At 34.4% G+C, this 17,472-nt stretch overlaps 2 protein-coding genes across 2 annotated transcripts; one reads left to right on the forward strand and one right to left on the reverse strand.

Moving 5' to 3' along the window:
• The first annotated feature begins 6,508 nt into the window (after nucleotides 1–6,508).
• Nucleotides 6,509–8,245, forward strand: LOC140438950 (uncharacterized). The gene has a single exon (XM_072528585.1). The coding sequence runs from the start codon at nucleotides 6,509–6,511 to the stop codon at nucleotides 8,243–8,245; it is 1,737 nt and encodes a 578-aa protein (XP_072384686.1).
• A 6,192-nt stretch (nucleotides 8,246–14,437) lies between these two features.
• LOC140438402 (uncharacterized) lies at nucleotides 14,438–17,228 on the reverse strand. The gene is made up of 3 exons (XM_072528081.1): nucleotides 16,906–17,228; nucleotides 16,470–16,847; nucleotides 14,438–16,399 (listed from the first exon to the last, which is right to left on the reverse strand). The coding sequence occupies exons 2-3, from the start codon at nucleotides 16,501–16,503 to the stop codon at nucleotides 16,098–16,100; spliced, it is 336 nt and encodes a 111-aa protein (XP_072384182.1). The 5' UTR covers nucleotides 16,504–16,847; nucleotides 16,906–17,228; the 3' UTR covers nucleotides 14,438–16,097.
• Between the last annotated feature and the right edge of the window lie 244 nt (nucleotides 17,229–17,472).

A 17,472-nucleotide genomic window follows, 5' to 3' on the forward strand; every position in this document is an offset into this window, starting at 1 on the left:
GCCTTCAGCTATACTTAGCAACAGGCTTTTTCTTACTTATGACCTTCAGGTAATCTCTCATTTGATTTATTGTAAGGTAAGGTATCCGGGAGAGAAACGGATCCTAAGCCCTAAATCCTACCCAGACCTACCCAAATCCCTCCCTTCAACCCGCACTGGACCAGCGTGAGGAGATAACGGTCCAAACCTTCAAGTCAATGTACAGGACAAAAAAGAAAAGGCCCTCAATGCCCAGCACTTCCCAGAGACTTGATCACGGAAGCGATCAAACAACTAACGAAAGGGGGGGTGCTAAGAATCCCTGGGTAAGACCCGGCTGCCACAAGATGACAATTTGGCTATGCTCCTACAATATTCGAACACTGACGGACGACAATAGAAAGTGAACTAAAGGATATAAAATGGGATATCCTTGGTATATGCGAGACCAGAAGAAAAAGTGATGAGTATATAATACTAAAAAATGGCACACATTTTATGCATAAAGGTGGCGAATACACGGGAGTGGGATTCTTGGTAAAACAAGGCCTCACACAGTGTATCGAAGAATTCAAGCCCATATCAGACAGAGTAGCATATCTCATCATCAGGATTAATAAAAGAACCACTCTGAAAGTGATCCAAGAGTACGCTCCGACCAAAAGCCACGACGATGAAGAAGTAGAAATATTTTATGATGAAATAAGAACAGCTATAGATACAAATAAAGCAAATTACGAAATACTATTAGGAGATTTTAATGCTAAATTGGGCAAAAAAGAGGAAGATTACGAACATTTAATTGGTAACTATGGCTACGGGAAAAGAAACGATAGAGGAGAAATGCTTCTCAATTTCATGAATGAACATAACATGTACTCAATGAACTCCTTTTTCAATAAAAAACCAAGCAGAAAATGGACATGGATGAGCCCCGATAAAAAGACAAAGAATGAAATAGATTATATCTTAACGAACAATAGAAACATAGTAGAAGACATATCAGTATTAAATCAGTTTGACCTAGGAAGCGATCATAGACTAATAAGAACAAAACTAATAATTAACAAAAAACTAGAAAGAAAAAGAATACATGAAAAAAGATACAAATGGACATCTGAAGAAATCAAAAATAGTGAATTTAATAAAAAGATAGCGCATGCATTAAATCAAGTTAGCATGCAGCAGATAAAGTCCAATGATATTGATGATTTGAATAACCTTATTACCGAAACAGTGAATAAAAGCCTTCTGCAACTGAAAAAACCAAAAACAACATACAATGAATTAGACAAAGAAATATTACAACAAATAAAAAGAAGGTGTTTTATTTCGTTGGTGGTGGATATTATAAAAATAACTATTCTGGAGAACTTTATTTTCTTTTTTTTAACATATAAACTTACATTACGGGCTCTAACTAGCGGCCATCATTGTTCTCTGTCAGCTTAAGCTGTCTACACACTAAAGTTCATGATCTTAAGCTGCATACAGACTAACACAAACAGTAATGTCTAAAATACAACTTAGATTCTACTCTAAACATAAAACTTAATTCTTAAATATACAACACGCTTTTTTTTTAACAAAAACATTAATACAAGAAAAAGTCCTTAAGATAATTTGGTTTTTTAGTTTTACGTCTGTCGGAAGGGTATTCGTTTATTTCACTATTTTTATCAGTTTCTGAGTCACTCTCAAACACCAGCTCTATGTTACTCTCAGTTACTTGATATATGTTACCTGAGATGGACGGCTGTTCCTCATTATTACCAACAGGATTGTCACAGCAATTAGCATTATCTTTGGAGTCCTCATTCTGTGCTGTTTCAGTTGAGGTATTTTGTGTTTCTATGACTGTGTTTTCTAATTCATCAGCAGATTCCATCTCAGATGACATATTTACAGTCTCATTATTTTCAACATGGCACATCAAACTAGAACTAGGAGCATCATCATATAATAAATTTGAAAAATAAGACTCAGAAACTGTAACTGGCAGGTTGGTTTTATTTAATAACTTTCGATTTCTTCTGAATTGTTGGCCTTTTGTATCAACTAACAAATATGACCTCTCATTATATCTATCAACTACTTTACCTTTTTGCCATGAATTATTCTTCCGGAATAACACATTATCGCCTTTCTGAAGAGTAGGTAAGTTTTTAGCTGTTTTATCATAGTGATCTTTCATTTTTTGTGAATTTGCTTTTAATTTTTCTGAAACTACTTGTGGATCAACAATATTAGATTTTAAATTTTCAAAAGAAATCGGCAGTTTTGTTTTGACAATACGGTTCAACAATAATTGAGAGGGAGCGAAACCTATACCTGTAAGAGGCGTATTTCTGTATTCCATCAAACAGTTTTGCAGCTCGTTTATGTTACTAATTTTTTTTAGCATATTTTTACATATCTGAACATATTTTTCTGCAAAACCGTTTGATTGGTGGTGATCAGGACTTGAGAACTCTAATTCAAAATTCCATTCCCGAGCAAATTGTTTCATACAAAAACTATTAAAAGGAACATTATCTGCAAAAAATATATCTGGGATACCAAATTTTGAAAAAGTTTCTTTGCAACACCTTATAACCGTATTAGCAGTTTTGTCATTCACAGGAAATAACTCTATCCAGTGAGAGTACAAATCAACAATTAAAAGATAACTTTTTGACTTAAATTCTAAAAAATCTGAAAATAAAAACTGCCATTTCCTTTCAGGTTGCTTGTGATTAATCAGCGTTTCTTTTTGATTTAAAGGTTTGTTCAACTGACATGGTTCACAGTTTTCAATATAAAATTCAATGTCTTTTGACATTTTTGGCCAGTACATTATTTCCCTAGCCCTTAGTTTTGATTTTTGTATACCAAAATGTGCAGCATGTATTAGACACAGCATTTCTTTTCTCAGTTGAGCAGGAATAATAATTTTTTTATCAAAGAAAAGCAAATTATCTGACAAATGAATATGTTCTTTAAGGTTATACAGTAAAACCTCCCTTAACCGAAACCTTTTTAACCGAAACATCGTTTAACCGAAACGGCTGACAGTTTCAATAATTTCGTCAATAAAAAGTAAATGTTTGTCGCAAAACGTAAACAATTCCGTTAATTTCACTCACCAATTGATGTCTATGTGTGTTGGGAAATCACAAAAACCAAGAGCTCTAAAAGATATTTCCGAAAAGGCATTTTAAGGTATAGAAGCCAAAAAAGTTCATGGATGTCAACCACTTTATTTTTAGAATGGTTTGAAAATGAATTCGTCTCAAGTGTAAAATCCTTTTTAAAACCAAAAAACGTTCTCATCAAAGCATTGTTGCTTGTTGACAATGCGCCCTCACCTTCAAAATCTACAAAATGGTGACAATTGTCAGATTTTTGCCACCGAATGTCACAAGCTTAATCCAGCCGTTAGACCAGGGAGTCATAGAGACATTCAAGAGACATTATAGAGAAGCATTCTTAAGACATATGTTATTACAGGAGACGAATTAATCCAAAAGTGTTCCCGAAATTCTCAAATCTTTAACAATAAAACATTTTTATTGGTGAGCTGAGTCGTGGCCCAAGATCAAATCTTCAACTTTGGAAAAATGCTGGAACAAACTTTTTGATAAGATTTTGATTGACGATCCTAAAGAAGAAAATGGTAAGAAAACGACAGAAGAAATTAAACCTTTCATTAAAAATTTGCCGGGACATGACGAAATCAACTAAGAAGAGATACGTGACTGGTTAGCAGCTGATGACTCAGAACGAGAATTCATCGACCAGGACATCATTGATATGGTTCTTTATCAAGACAACCTGAGCATATCAGATGCCGAAGATGACGACCCAAGAGGCAACAGGCAGCACAAGACCGTCGACGAGATTTTCAATGCTTTAGACGAAAGAATTTTATACAGTAGGCCTAATTAGTTAGGGACACGACTAGATTCTTAATTTTTGTTGTTATTACATAAAGTTTTGTCCTTTTCAGATTGCTTTACGTTTCGTCGAACAATCGAATAAGGCAAACTCATGACGTTCTGCAAATTAACGATGGAGGGAGAGAGAAACATTGTTTTCAAACGAAAACGCAAAAAAAATAGCAGATTTCTTTAAAAAAGCATGTTAAACTTGTTCATTTTCCTTAATTTTATTACTTTATTTTGGATTTACTTATTAGAAAACATTACGAAATCAACTCATAGTATTTTTTAATACCAATACTTTGATCAAGAATATTATAAAAAACAATGTTATTTTTAACCGAAATTCTTGTTATTCGAAACGGCCTCCCCCCCCAATTATTTCGGTTAACGGAGGTTTTACTGTAGTAATATTTTACATCAGGTTCAAGTTTATGAGGATTTTTAGGCCAGTTTGATAAACAAAACTTTTTCACTTGAGTCAAAACCGGATCATTTTCTATGGCCTTTTGAAAACTATTCTTTTTTTCTTTTGTCATTGGTACTGACAGAGAAAGAGCATGAACAGTATATTCTAATTCTTTGTCAATTGGAGTTTCGGTTTTTATAAAAGATCTGCTTAAAGTATCTGCAACATACATTTTTGACCCCGGTAAATATTCAACTTTAATGTTATATTTTAACAATTTTAACAACATTCTTTGTAAACGAGCAGATACATCATCAAGATTCTTTTTAAAAATTGAAATTAATGGCTTATGGTCTGTGTGAACAAGTATTTCACGACCATATATCCAGAAATGAAATTTCTCACACGCAAATACTATGCCCAAAAGTCCTTTCTCAATTTGAGCGTATCGAATTTCAGAACTATTCATTGAACGAGAAGCAAAACTTACAGGATGCATATCTTGCAATAACACACTACCAATACCTTTACTAGAGAATCTGTTTGAATTAATATAGGTTTATTGTCATCAAAAGGTTTTAAAATTGGTTTATTAGTTATAAGTGCCTTAAGTGCATCCAACTCTTTTTGGTGAGAGTCATTCCACTGAAATTTTACATCATTTCGTGTCAAATTTCTCATATTTGCAGTTAATTGAGATAAGTTTGGCAAAAATTTTGAAAAAAATTTAAACAGTCCTAGTATTCTAAGCAAATCTTTTTTGTTTAATGGCTTTTCAATAGCCATGACAGCTTCAATATTTTTTTTAGAAGGTTGTATACCATTACTTGATATGTTTGTTCCCAAAAAATTTACCTCACTTAACTTGTATTGCCATTTTTCTAAATTAAATTTAATATTGTATTTTAAGGCCCTTTCTACAATTTTTTTAAAAGCTTCATCATGCTCTTTTTCATTCATACCACAACAAATCAAATTATCAAAATATATGTAAACATTAGGAATATCCCCAAAAACCTCCATATTTTTTTTTGAAAAATTTCAGGAATACTGCTAAGTCCAAACGGAACCCTGTTAAACTTGTACCTACCAAATGGTGTATTGAAGGTGCACAAATCAGAACTTTTTTTACTTAATTGTAGCTGCCAAAATCCATCCTTCATATCAATTACTGAAAATGTAGTTTTACCATCCAGCTGGCTAAGAAGCTGGTCACATGTTGGAATACTATAGATTTCCCTACAAATGTAAAGATTTAAAGGTTTAGGATCCAAGCACAGTCGTAGTTTACCATTAGGTTTTTCAACTATCATCAAAGAATTAACCCAATCAGTAGGATATTCTACTCTTGATATAATATTTTTTTGTTCCAGATCATTAAGTGCAACTTTTAATTGATTATGTAACGCTAATGGTACCCTCCTTTGTGCCTGAATAACTGGCTTTGCATCAGGTTTTAACTTAATGTCAACCATGCCTGGAATGCAACCTAATCCCTCAAAAACTTCTGGAAACATTTTATGTAATTCATTAATATTTTTTGGCAAAGTAATATTTGAATGAAATAACTTATTCTGCACTGTATTTATACGTGAAATCATATTAAATTCAATACAATCTGATAATCCTAAAAGAGGTTCTGTATTTAGATCTACAATAAGAAACTGAACATCTTTAACTTGATTTTTATAATAACATTTTAAAGTAGCATAACCTAAAGGCTTCGATTTAAAATCTCCATATGAGACAATTGTTATTGATGATGGGGTTATATCTTTTTGATCTAGCCCCACCAATTTAAAATATTTTAATGGCAAAATGCTTGACTCAGCCCCCGAGTCAAGCTTAAATACAATATTCTTATCAATAATTCTAACGCTTTCATACCAACTTGAAATTTTATTAGATTGTTTGCTTTCCCAAACAAAAACATGATCCTCATGAGAAAGGTGATCTTCATTACTTACAGTTTCCACTTGTTTGTGCAGTTGCTGCCTGATGTGATATTAACCTCCTTAGTATTGCTTTGGCTGTAGACTTCTAATATTGTAGGCAACTTTATGCTGTCAGTGTTTGAAAGAAGTCACTGTCACTGCCATATTAATTTCTATTGTTTTTGTTAACATTATATGTACAATTTATGTTGATTAAAACCTTATATCGTAGGTTTTGCTTTATCATTTCAATTTAATCAACATAAATGGAGAAGTATCTAAGACCCGAGAGGTTCGACGGGGATCCATCTGTGAAATCAACAGCAAAGGAATGGGACCATTGGAAAAGAACTTTTATGAACTTTTTAGCTGCCCATATTGTCACTCCCGCTGTTTCTGCTGATAGTGCTGCTGTACCACCCCTAGATATTAATGATACTAAGCTACAACTGTTAATAAATCATATTTCGCCACGAGTATATACATATATAAGTGATTGTAACACTTACAACGAATCCATTCAAACTCTTGACAAAATATACATCAAACCAAACAATACTATTCATGCTCGTCACATACTAACCACTAGACGACAACAGGCAGATGAGTCTATCGATTCTTACATGCAATCTTTAAAACAGTTAGCAAAAGACTGCAATTTTACTGCTGTAGATGCTGATACTAATAAAAATGATACAATCCGTGGAGCTTTTATCGCTGGAATGACATCCACAAAGATACGATCGAGACTGTTAGAGAGTTTAACACTAACTTTAGAAGAAACTTACAATATAGCTATTTCAATGGAAATGGCAGAACTCAACTCTCAAGTTTATTCAAATCAACATTCGACACTTAGTGCGCTACCTGGTAACTATCAATTTGAGTCACAGAGCTCTCCAACAAATTCTGAATGTGTCACTGTGACAGCTGCTACCAACTCTACTAACTCTTCTAGGTCAGGACACAAATGTTTTTTCTGTGGTGGGCCAATACATTCAAGGAAGAACTGTTCCGCTCGAGAATCTATTTGCAAATCCTGTAATAAAAAGGGACACTTTGCAAAGGTTTGCCGCTCCAAGAGCACTAGTGCATCTGCCAACGTATTTGAAGGCTATGAAAACTGCACAGCCTGCATTATTGCTGCTAATCCTGCTTCATTGAAAAAAGCTATAGTGCCTGCATCTATAAAAGGTCTTCGTGCTGATGCCCTTATAGATACTGGTAGCTCTGTCAGTTTTATTAATGAAGACTTTGCTAACCTGTGCAAACTCCCTAGGAAGCCTTGTATTCAGACTGTTTCTATGGCCTCATTATCACACACCTCTGAAGTTAAAGGTGGGACTACTCAAAATATTAAAATTGGTGACCACTCCTACGACAACATTAATTTACTTATAGTTAAAAATCTCTGTGCTGATATTATAATTGGTCATGATGTTCTATCTAACCACTCAAGTCTAGAGTTTGAATTTGGAGGACCTAAAGAAGTATTCAAGGTATGTAGTGTAGTTGAAGCCTCAGTACCTGCAGTTCCTTTATTTTGTAACCTGACTTCAAATTGTAAACCTATCGCAGTAAAATCGCGCCGGTATAGTGCTGAAGATCAGATTTTTATTAAAAATGAGGTAAAGAAGCTTTTAAATGATGGCATTATTGAAGAAAGTCAGTCCCCTTGGAGAGCGCAAGTGCTTATCACCAAAAACGAAACTCACAAGAAGCGGCTTGTCATTGATTATTCTCAAACAATTAATCGATTCACTCAACTTGATGCCTATCCGCTGCCAAATATCGAGGAAATGGTTTCCAATGTATCACAATTCACTGTCTTTAGTGCAATAGATTTCCAAAGTGCATACCATCAGGTTCCAATACTTCCACATGAAAAGATGTACACAGCTTTTGAAGCCGCTGGGAAACTGTACCAATTTTGTTTGCATTCCGTTTGGTGTTACCAGTTTCCAAAGAACAATCGACTGGCTCATACGCACAGAAAATCTTGAAGGGACATATGCCTATCTTGATGATATAACTGTTTGTGGTAAGACGAAGGTAGAACATGACAAAAATCTTGAGAACTTTCTGAAGGCCACAGACAAATATAGCTTGACACTAAACAAAACCAAGAGCAAATTCAATCAAACAGTAATAAACTTACTTGGTTATACTATAGGACCAAACCATGTCATAAAGCCCGATGCTAGTAGACTACAACCCTTATTAAAAATGCCTCCACCGAATGACACTGCATCTCTCAGAAGGGTATTAGGTATGTTTGCCCATTATTCAAAATGGATTCCCAAATTTTCCGAAAGGGTCCACACATTAGCTCATGTCAACAATTTTCCATTGAACGAAGATGCTTTATCTTGTTTTGAAAATCTGAAATCTATAGTTGCAAAGTCATCTGTTCACGCTATCAACGAAAATATGCCATTTGTTGTTGAAACTGATGCTTCAGAACACTCAATTGCTGCTACCTTGAGTCAGGATTCCAGACCCGTTGCTTTCTTTTCAAGATCACTTAACATAGTGAGCTGAACCATTCTGCTGTGGAGAAAGAAGCATATGCTATTGTTGAATCTCTAAAGAAGTGGCGCCATTTTCTTATAGGAAAGCCTTTCACAATCATTACTGATCAAAAGTCTGTAACATTTATGTTCAACACGAAGCATTCCAGCAAGATTAAAAATGAGAAAATACAAAGATGGCGACTTGAATTGGCACCTTATAAATATGACATTGTGTATCGACCAGGAAAAGACAACCAAGCAGCGGATGCTTTATCGCGCATCTGCTCTTGTGCTACTACCACGGCGGCAGGTGCATCAAAACTCAAGTCACTTCACACTGCACTTTGTCATCCAGGGGTAACACGTATGTTTCATTGGATAAAATCAAAGAATTTGCCTTTCTCTCTCAATGAAGTCAAGACTATGACTCGTGACTGTGGGGTATGTGCTAAAATTAAGCCGAGATACTTTAAGAATGAGGGGTTTTTTCCAAAGCTTATAAAAGCCACATCTCCCTTCGAACGCCTTAGTATTGACTTTAAAGGACCAGTGCCTTCGAATACCAATAATCATTATATTCTTACGGTAATAGATGAGTATTCCAGATTCCCATTTGCTTTCCCATGCAGTGACATTAGTGCCAAAACAGTAATCAAGAATTTAAATAACTTATTCATGATGTTTGGAATGCCTGCATACATTCATTCGGATAGGGGGGCTCAATTTCTGTCAGCTGAAATCAAAGAGTTTCTCAACGCCAGAGGAATCGCAACAAGTAGAACTACTGCTTATAATCCTCAAGGAAATGGTCAAGTGGAGAAGTTGAATTCTACTGTCTGGAAAGCTATTCAACTGGCCTGTGAATCACATGAAGCACCTATTGAGAATTGGGAACAATACCTACCTGTCGTGCTGCATTCCATTCGTTCACTGTTGTGTACCGCAACTAACTGTACGCCGCATGAAAGGATGTTCGTGCACACACGTCGATCTCCAAATGGGAATACAATACCGTCATGGCTAGCAGAATCTGGGCATGTCTTGATGAAAAGGTTCGATCGGAAGAACAAGTACCAGCCTATCGTAGAGGAAGTGGAGGTAATAGAGGCAAATCCTGAATACTCTTTTGTTAAACTGAAAGACGGACGGGAGACCACAGTGTCTAATCGTCATCTGGCTCCGTGTGGACGAGGTGAAGGCGAAATACTAGATATACCAGGTCAAGAATCAGTGTTCGTAGAAGACCCACATGAGTTACATTCGAGTCTTAATGATTCCTCATCCAATACAACCACGCAAAACATGCAGCCCCTGGCAGATACATCTACATCTCCCCCTCCACCGGATTCATTACTTCTTGAAGAACCCCCAATGAGTTTTGAACAGAGCTTATCGTCTCCTTCAGCACTAGCTAGAAGATCTGAAAGAATTCGTCATTTACCACGGTATTTGGAAGATTATAGTGTGGGAGAATGATGTGATATTAACCTCCTTAGTATTGCTTTGGCTGTAGACTTCTAATATTGTAGGCAACTTTATGCTGTCAGTGTTTGAAAGAAGTCACTGTCACTGCCATATTAATTTCTATTGTTTTTGTTAACATTATATGTACAATTTATGTTGATTAAAACCTTATATCGTAGGTTTTGCTTTATCATTTCACTGCCATTTCATTTACAACCTCAACTTTCCTGGCTTGATTTTGTGATATGTTTTTATCTTTCCAAAAACACATCTTTGCAAAATGTCCTCTTCTTTGGCACACTGAACATGTTTTATTAAAGGCTGGACATTATCGGATAGGATGTTCCATATCACACCTTCGGCATTTGATTTTTCTTAAGACATTAACCTCTGTAGAATCATCATCTGCTAATAGTTTTATATGTTGTTTTGTCACTTCTATTGACTTATTTGTATTTGTTGTAATGTCATATCAGGCTCTCTTAACAACTTTTGTTGTACTTGTTTATCATGTACACCCAAAACAACTCGGTCTTTTATCATGCGTTCACTATAAGATGTTTTGCATTCATCACTCTGGCATAAAAAACTACAATTATCAGCTTGATTTTTAAGTTCTGTAACAAATGCATCCACAGTTTGATCCTCCTTTTGTGTAATATTATTAAATTTGAATGTTTCCATTGTCACATTTCTTTTTGGGAGAAAATATTCATCAAAATTATTGAGTACATCCTCCAGACTGGTTTTCTTGTCTTTGGGAAAAGTATTATATACATCTAAACATGATTCCCCCAAACTGTGTAACAGTAATGCAATTTTAATTTTTTCCTGTGCTGAATCCTTTCCTGCTGCTAGGAGATATATTTCAAACCTTTGTTTCCATCGCGGCCATTTGGTTGGATCGCTTACATCAAATGTTTCTGGTGCCCTGCACTCCATTTTATCAATTTCCTAGAGGTTTTCCAAAAACTAGAGTGGATAAACGCCCCTTCGTATTTCTCGTATTCACACACTTTCTGCTACGAATCGCCACTTACAAGCACGTTAAAACACACTTGATACCATGTTTTATTTCGTTGGTGGTGGATATTATAAAAATAACTATTCTGGAGAACTTTATTTTCTTTTTTTTAAAACATATAAACTTACATTACGGGCTCTAACTAGCGGCCATCATTGTTCTCTGTCAGCTGTCAGCTTAAGCTGTCTACACACTAAAGTTCATGATCTTAAGCTGCATACAGACTAACACAAACAGTAATGTCTAAAATACAACTTAGATTCTACTCTAAACATAAAACTTAATTCTTAAATATACAACAGTCAAGGTTATTGCAAAAATAATAGAATATCCTAGAATAAAATAAAATATTTGAAGGGAAAATGAAAAGAAATATGATGATTAAAAGACCAAATAATAACAATATGACAGAAACAATGAAAATAAATTTAAACTAAGTAATGGGGGATATAAAAGCGAGAGAGACGACAAAATCTCACCAACAAACGAAAATGATGAAATAAATACAGAAGAATTTAGAGAAGCCTTAGTAAATTTGAAAATTGTAAAAGCAGGTGGAGCGGATCACATGGCACCAGAAATATTGAAATACATAGGAAAAGAAGGAGAATCATGGTTGCTCAACTATGAGTCTCTATAGAAACGGCACTGTACCATCTCTTACAGAGGGTGGAGTATGTTCTGGAAAACCAAGCGGTGATGTTGGGTGAATTTCTCTATAAGGAAGGAGCATTCGACAACACCTACGAAGCAATGACAAGGGTGATTCGTCTAAAAGAAATAGTCGAAAAAAGCTGCATATGGATACACAGCATGCTGAGGAAAAGTGTGATATACACAACGTTACTGGGTGATACAGTGTCAGCACATACATGTGGGAGTTTTGTCTTCTCTCTTGTAGAATCGGGTCATTAATGCTTTGATAGTTAGACTTAGCAACGAAAGGGATTATGTTCTGAGCTATGCGGAAGACCTCTTCATCTTATCATTCTGGCTTAACAACCCGGCGTGGGTTCTAGCCTCCTCAAGAATTTCTCTCCAGTCGTCCCCTATTCATCGCCTTCCTCTGCCAAGCACGTACCCCCATATTTCTCATGTCTTTATCGATTACGACTTTTTTATGAGTAAAAAATTTTAGTATATAACCAATCAACTAAAAAATATTTCTCTATAACCAAATGATAAACAAGTGCATATGACGTATGATATTTATTATAAGTCATTCAGACCTATTCCGTAACTCATTTCGATGATAGAAATGAGTAAAATCGAATCGAAATTGTCAAGTCGAATAGAAATGATCCTAAATGATATTCCATAACTTTTTTCATTTCTACAATCGAAATCGTAAATCGAAATTGATTTCGACAGCGTTTATTCTGTCGAAATGACTTTTCGATATCGAAATTTGATTTGCTAAAACTTCAAATTTTATTTTTATATTTGAATTAAAATTGAGTTTCATTATGGATTTACAATTAAATTTCGGCATCGATCTTGGAATTGAAATTGGGGAAGAATTGCAAAGGTAAGTAGCACATTTAACGCGCTACAAAATGTGATATATATAATCGTTTTGTTCAAATTCTTTTTATACTTAGTTTCTTATGTAGGTAACTGTTTTCTGTCTTTTTAGCCAAATATTCAACCTTCAGAGGCGCACCCTTAGGGATGCAAGTAATCCCTTTGAAATCCCTGAACAAATATTTAAAGGTCTGTACCGTCTACCAAAGGAAATAGCCATGGACCTTATTAATGAAATAGAACCTTTTTTGGCTGGACAGATCAGAATAACAGCTGTGCCAAATTATTTGAAGGTAAATCAATCTCAAATAAATTTACAAACACACTAAAATACATAGTTTCATAATTTTAAATAAGGTATTTTCAGGTTTTATGCGCTTTACATTTTTATGCCCAAGGAGATTATCAAAAAGCTGTTGGCCAAGACTTTTTGTTGGGTATGAGCCAGCCAATGGTTAGTCGGTGCATAAACAGTATAAGTGAAATACTGTCAAATCACATTGGTCGGCGATACATAAAGTTTCCCAGTACGATAGAAGAAAAACGTTTCTTAACACAAGGGTAAATAATTTTGAACCTATTAATATGGCTTTTTTAAAATGTGCTTAAAATTTTAGATTTATGAATAAATTTAACTTCCCGGGAGTAGTAGGGTGCATTGATTGCACACACATTGCAATTGTTGCACCTCCTCTAGATCACCCTGTACATCCAGGTATTGCATACCTCAACAGAAAGGGATATCACAGTATAAATTGCCAACTGGTATGTTTTAAACTTTAACTTTCACTAGCAACTTATTTTTTAGATATGTGATTCAAATTTGAAAATTTTAAATTGTAATTCAAGATATCCTGGATCCACGCATGACTCCGCTATATGGACCATGTCTAATATTTTTCATCATATGGAACAAACATATGATGATGGAGAACGAGGATTCTGGTTATTAGGTTGGTTGGTTGGTTCAGTTGCCTTAAATATATTACACATTAAATTTCTAGGTGATTCTGGCTATCCTTTACAGCCATGGTTACTAACACCAATAGAAGGTGCCCAACAAAATACTCCAGAAGGACGATATACTGTTGTACATAGTTCAGTAAGAAACTGTATTGAACGGTGCAATGGAGTATTAAAAATGAGATTTCGTTGTCTGTTAAAACATAGAGTTCTACACTACAGTCCTGTTAAAGCTGCTGAAATAATAAATGCTTGCTGTGTATTACACAATATTCTTGTTGCTCACAATATTGAACCAGAAGAAGATCAGATTATAAATGACATGAAGGAAAATGTACCAGAAAATAATTGTAAGTCTATTTGTATTTTATTTAAACTAGTAAGCAGTGACCTAGCATAATAAAGTCTTGCATATCTTTTTCAATAATCATTTGAAACACTGAAAATAATCTACCAAAATGTATAGATAGAAAAATTGTGGACAACATTGAAATTTTATTTTTGTTACAGTGCCACTAGATGATAGATTGGATGCTGGCCGCAGAATTCGAAACCAATTAATAAGAAATTATTTTAATTAATATATAACGTTAAATCCTAGATATTATTGAAAAATGAATAAACAACACAACATTAAACATTCTTTTATTTACAGAAAACCATTTGATACATTACAAATCGCAATAAACAAACATTTAGTTGCCAGATATAGGGCAAAACTCACCTCAAACTAAATCGCTCCAAAGGCGAAGAACTCCAAGGTTTTGTATAGAAGTGAAGGAAATATGGAAAGAAAAGAAAAAAGATCACCTAAAATACATGTCCACTAAGGCACAAGAGGTATACAATAATTATAAGGCAATAAGAAATGAAACAAATTCACTTGTAAGAAGAATAAAAAATGATCACTGGGAAAGCTTTTCGAAAGAAATGGAACATGATTTATATGGTCTGCAAAAGGAAATATGGCACGTTATAAGAGGTTAAAGAACAGAGGGTAAAAGGAACTAATGGAATGAAAACACATAGCAAAAGATACATTGATTGACTATCTAAAAAAGCTCTATGCAGAGAAAGAACAAATGACGCTAGAACCGGAAACACCAGAAATTACAACAAATGAAGCTGTTAATATAGTACACAGAAAGTTTGAAAAACACCTGAAAAGCTGCAGGTAAGGACAGAATACCAAAGTAATTACTGAAATAGTGTGGAGCAGCAATGACAAAACAATAGTTAACAAAATCATAAAACAATAAAATACCAGAAGAATGGAGAACGAGCAAACTAATTCTACTATTCAAAAAACAGCCAAAAAACTACAGAGTTATCAACTTGTTTAATTTTACCCTAAAACTTACAACTAGAATTCTACAAGAACTAATGAATCAGAGGATAAGTCTAGTAGATGAACAACAGAGTTTTCATACTGGAAGATAGTGTACAGATGCAATATTCGTCATAAAACAAATTACTGAGAAATCACCAACATTTCTATGTCTGATTGACTTTCACAGAGTAAGACTCAAAAATGTAATCCGTCTTCTGTATAATAGCAAAGACTCCCTAGAAACATCTACCAAAACAACAAAAGGAAGTCATAATAGATGAACAACTTACAGATCCTAGACATAGGCAGCGGAATAAGTCAAGAAGACTCATGGAGTCCTATGCTCTTCAATTTAATCATGGATGAAATATTCAAAATCGTCAACAAAGAAAGAGGATAGAGAACAGGAAACAAAGGAGTAAAAAATGCTCCTAGGTGACACAATACTGATAGTCCATGATGAAGATAGTCTGCAAAGATTAGTCCACAGATTCAACATAAAAGCAAGATAATTCAATATGACAATTTCATCTCAGAAAACTAAAGCAATAGTAATCAGTCAAGAACCAATCAGATGTAAAATAGAAACTGATGATATTAGTATTGAACAAGTAATGGAAACAAAATACCTTTGAATTACAGTGTCAAGCTATGGAGACCTGGACAAAGAAGTGAGAAATCAAATAGACTGGCAGGATGTTTTAATAACACTATAGCGAAACCTACATATTAACACTTAGATGAAGTCAAGAATTTATAAAGCTAGTTTACAACCAATAATGACATATATATTCATTAGAAACAAGACCCAATACAGCCACAACACAAAGACTACTAAAGTTGCAGACTAGTTAAACAGTAAAATGTTAAATACCGGGGAGTTAAAAATTAAATATGTAGTTGTTTTTATTTTAATTAACCTATAACCAAACACTAAGGGTATTGAAATCCTTAAAGTTTAAAATTATTGTTATACATAAAAAAATTAATATACAAAAAAAATACAAAAATAGATACTAATTAAAAATTATATTAATCTATAATTGCATTGTAAAATGCTTATTGAAAGAATCATTTTCTATATCTAGACCTTCAAGATTTAATTCTCGTTCCTTAATTATGATCTCTCTTTCCTTTAACTGCAATTCTTTTGCTTTATTTTTCGCTTCTAGTAAGCGTATATTCAGTTCCAATTCTTTTAAATGCAGCTGCTTCTCTCTAAACTGATTGTCACCCTCAGACTTAGCTGCTGTATCCAACAGTTTATTTAAAATTTCAGCAGTCTGCTTTTGACCTGTCATATAGTATTCCGCTGCCCTTTGTAAATTAGATGACTTATCTGAAAAGCAAAAAATATTTTGTAACAACTTTTCTACTTAACTAAACTGTATGGTTATTGTGCAGCTTACCTTTAATGGTCTTTTTTTGAACAGAAGTTTCCATGTTGTAGTTGGAGTATGGTGGAACCAATGGAGTATGTTAAGCCACATACCCCATTGGTTCTTGTTTTTGTGTTTGAATCACTTGTGGTACTACAATGCTGGTATCATCTTTATGGTAGCTGGTAGCTACCTCCAGGTAGCAAGATCCTCCACTATTATATCCTCACTTAGACCTAATTCAACTACATCTGTTCCCGTTACTGATATGAAAGAAATTGCTGCCATTAATTTTTCTTCGGCAGGTGTCAACTTTTTTGGCACTGCATCACCCCCACCTGTTTTGTTTTGGCATCGGATGGCCTCCCGGGCCTTTTTTTTTGTGTGTCTTTTCCAGTCAATAAATGTCTAAAAACAAAAAAAAAATTAAAATATGGGATTTATAAAAACAGACCTAACTAATTACCTTTTTCCACTGCTGTTTATTTTTACTGGGACCACAACCCATACTATTTAAATTTAATGTGAGTTCGTCCCACAACTTCTCAACTATTTTGTTGGATGCCTCTGAGGGTTTTGTTTTCCCATGAACTAAAATTTTATTTTGGGTAACAAACTCCACCATGTGGTTTAATTGTTCCGGAGATGTCTTTTTTTACTTGGAGTAGCCATTTCAATAGTACTCGACTGAAAAATCTAACGGTAAATAACTATGGGCACGTGAAAAACCACTAACAAATTGGTAAATATGAAATTAACCAAACCGAAAAAACGTAAACAAATATTTCAGGTTAGACTGTCAAATTGTCGCTCGTCACGAGCGAATTGCGAGGTTGCCATCGATACTAAACCGAGTGAGATCGGAATTGTTGTTTTCGATCTGTCTGTACTTCTATTTGATTTACAGAATACCGATTTAAGTAGCAGTAGATGTCGAACATTACGATTTTCAAAGATTCCGATTCGACTAAGCCATTTCTATTCGATTTAGCGAAAGTTATAGAATAGGTCTGATTGTTAAATCTGTCTACCA

The sequence above is a fragment of the Diabrotica undecimpunctata genome, chromosome 4 (genome assembly GCF_040954645.1).
Source record: "Diabrotica undecimpunctata isolate CICGRU chromosome 4, icDiaUnde3, whole genome shotgun sequence".
In the NCBI taxonomy this organism is placed as follows: domain Eukaryota; kingdom Metazoa; phylum Arthropoda; class Insecta; order Coleoptera; family Chrysomelidae; genus Diabrotica; species Diabrotica undecimpunctata.

What these genes read in the sequence shown, in the direction of transcription:
- LOC140438950 (XM_072528585.1), top strand. Translation starts at nt 6,509, where the DNA reads ATGGAGAAGTATCTAAGACCCGAGAGGTTCGACGGGGATCCATCTGTG.
- LOC140438402 (XM_072528081.1), bottom strand. Translation starts at nt 16,503, where the DNA reads ATGGAAACTTCTGTTCAAAAAAAGACCATTAAAG. An exon ending in TCAAAAAAAGACCATTAAAG is followed by an intron (nt 16,400 to 16,469) that starts GTAAGCTGCACA and finishes TTTGCTTTTCAG; the next exon opens with ATAAGTCATCTAATTTACAA.